Here is a 3,004-nt window from a genome sequence, read left to right as displayed (position 1 = left end):
ATCCTATCTAACTAAATAAATTCACACTATAAAAGACACAAAAGTATAATTTCAATCTCAACTTCAACATATTTATATACATTCTTCATCCTATATAACAAATAAACTCACACTATAAAACACAAAAAAAATATAATTTCAAATTGAATGCATTTATTTACATTATTTATCTTATATAACTAAATAAATTCACACTATAAAACAACTCAACAAATTATAATTCAAATTTCATATATTTATTTACATTCGATCTCGAGGTTATAAACATAAGACACTTGGAGGTCACAAACAAGGGACTCATCCTCAATTATAGGTTCAATAATAGCATCCTAGAAGATTTGAATCTTGATAACAAAGAACAACAATACTTCAACTTAAACATCACAACACATCAATGCTAGCAATATTCTTCATCCTTTGAAAACACATATCACGCTTAATTTTTTTCCTTTACAAAATGTTATTTATAAATTCAATGCATGTAGAGGACCTTATATCTTTTTTCTCCCTCCAATCCAAGCTTAGAATCTCAATCTTAATTGCTAATCCCCCCTTTTTTTCCCTCCAATCCAAGCTTAAGATCCCAACCTTAATTGCTAATCCATCATACTTTACTTTTTAAAAAAGATGGAACAGTCAATGGGCCCTTGGTCTACTGGTGAAGTTGAATGACTCCAAACGAACCCACCAGAAAACCATGCCCCGCTCATCTGAATCTCCATAAAATAAAATAAAAAATGGAACATATAATTTAAAAAAAAATTTCTTTGTACATAAAATATAATAGCCTTAGCGAATTTATCGCTTTGCCTTTGAATGCGGCTTGAATGCGGCAATCAATACGTGGCCTACACGCAAAGACATGGATACTCTTCAAACCTGCCACGACTAACTGTGCTCTCAACCACGCGTTCATCTCTCACACTAACAAACTAACTTATAAATTTCAATCTGTAAGGAATGAGAAGAGAGAATGAGATATGGCGAAGCTGATTGACAAGGCAAAAGAGTTTGTAGCAGATAAAATTGCAGGAATAGGAAAACCAACAGCAGATGTTGTAGACGTCTCAATAAAGAACGTGAGCAAAGACTCCATTACTTTAGAGGCGGCTGTAGATGTTATAAATCCATACAGTCATGACGTTCCCATTGGTGAAATTTCCTACAGGCTACGAAGCGCTCAGAGGTGCTCTTTAACTCTTTCTTTCTCTTTTTCTTTTTCCACTATCTATCTATGTTTGATTTTTCCCTGTTTGGATTATAGTGTGAATGTAAATGTTTGAGCAGAATAATTGCATCTGGAACGATTTTGGATCCTGGGTCGATAATGGCGAAGGAGAAGACTCGGTTCAATGTTCCAGTGAGAGTGCCTTACAATTTTATGTTGAGTATTGTGAGAGATGTTGGGAGGGACTGGGATTTGGACTATGAGTGGGAAATTGGGCTTACCATGCACATTCCTATTGTCGGCAAATTTACTCTTCCTCTGTCCAAGGAAGGCACTTTCAAACTGCCTTCTTTTTCAGATATCTTCTAGAATCTTCTCTCTCTTTCTGAATATGATGTGTATTGTTGTTGATTCATGTAAATAATGGCTGTTCTTCACCAGCATAAAGTTTGCAATTCTACAGGATGGATTTTTCGCTGTATTTTATGTTGTATATGATAAAATTTCTGGATTTTCGTTGGATTGTATTATTATTATTATTATTAATTGAAAAGTGTTTTTTTTTCATTTATTACTACCTATTGTTAATTTTGCACAATCTCATTCGGAATTTACTTTAGCCAATGTTATGGCTGGTATTAGAAAGCCCTGCGTCTGCGTCTGCGTGCGTCTGGATATATTGTATTGGGAGGTTGTGCAGTAGCGGGATTTTATTATATTATTACACATGGAAAAGTTTATTATCCATACATGGTTCGATCTTATAATGAACTATTTTGTTTTTTTTGTTTTTTTTTAATATTTAATATTTAAAGGTGGTATTTAGTTTAGTTTGGCTGCTTGATTTCATCATTTCATAATGTACTCGGTGTTATTCAATATATGTCCAAAAATAATTAATAGGTTGCCTTTATGAAGAGCTTATATTAACTTATATCAAACCAACATTTGTGATATTATCATACATTTGTGATATTATCATTCATTTGTGATATATCAACATCATATTTGCAACAACACCTTTTATATCAACAACCTTTTATATCAATAACACCTTTTATATCAATAACACCTTTTATATCAATAACATCTTTATAATGTATTTAATTTCATAATTATATATCAAAACAACATATTTTTAAGAACATCTTTTATATAATGATATAATGATATAATGTATTTAATGATATAATGTATTTAATTTCATAATTATATATCAAAACAACATATTTTTAAGAACATTTTTTATATAATGATATAATGTATTTAATTTCATAATTATATAACAATATGTCTATTTTTTTAAAAAAATTTATTGTTATATTATTTATTTTTTATTTTTTATTTTTATTCTTATATTATTTTGTTTATTTTTTATTGTTATATTGATCATTGTTTTATGTTTTGGGCACGGATCTAGATATTGTGCATTTGGTCATGCTGCTCCGAGAGCTGGAGTTGATGTTTCCGAAGTAGCCGGTGGGGAGAGCAATGAAAGTCGTTTAGAAAGGAAGAAATCTCCAAGACCGGAAGAGGGTCGTTAAGTTTTTATTTTTATTTTTATTGTTATATTATTTATTTTTTATTGTTATTGTTATATTATTTTATTTATTTTTCATTGTTATATTGATCATTGTTTTATGTTTTGTTTAAGTTCCTTGCGGGGGTCCCTTATTTTGTTTGTTCTCGCGTCTTTATTGTTTTATCGGGTCCTTTATTTTGTTTGTGTTTATTATTCTTCTCATCACGTCAAACGAGATTTAGGGTTCCCTAGTTTGTTTGTTTGTTATTCTTCTAATGTCTTTATTGTTTTATCAGGTCCCTTATTTTGTTTGT

At 30.3% G+C, this 3,004-nt stretch overlaps 1 protein-coding gene across 1 annotated transcript; it reads left to right on the top strand.

Annotated features, from left to right (window-relative positions):
• Positions 1-959: 959 nt before the first annotated feature.
• Positions 960-1,742, top strand: LOC131078443 (late embryogenesis abundant protein Lea14-A). The gene is made up of 2 exons (XM_058016148.2): positions 960-1,186; positions 1,288-1,742. Exons 1-2 carry the CDS (start codon positions 981-983, stop codon positions 1,535-1,537), a joined length of 456 nt encoding a protein of 151 aa, XP_057872131.1. The 5' UTR covers positions 960-980; the 3' UTR covers positions 1,538-1,742.
• Positions 1,743-3,004: the final 1,262 nt, after the last annotated feature.

The sequence above is a fragment of the Cryptomeria japonica genome, chromosome 7 (genome assembly GCF_030272615.1).
Source record: "Cryptomeria japonica chromosome 7, Sugi_1.0, whole genome shotgun sequence".
NCBI classification, from domain to species: Eukaryota; Viridiplantae; Streptophyta; class Pinopsida; order Cupressales; family Cupressaceae; genus Cryptomeria; species Cryptomeria japonica.
The sequence above is the reverse complement of the archived record's forward strand: the minus strand, read 5'-3'. Positions and strand labels throughout refer to the sequence as shown.

Bases quoted from the DNA above. Each gene is read 5' to 3' on its own strand.
- LOC131078443 (XM_058016148.2), top strand. From the start codon at position 981: ATGGCGAAGCTGATTGACAAGGCAAAAGAGTTTGTAGCAGATAAAATT. The intron at 1,187-1,287 runs GTGCTCTTTAAC...ATGTTTGAGCAG, and splicing joins AGGCTACGAAGCGCTCAGAG to AATAATTGCATCTGGAACGA.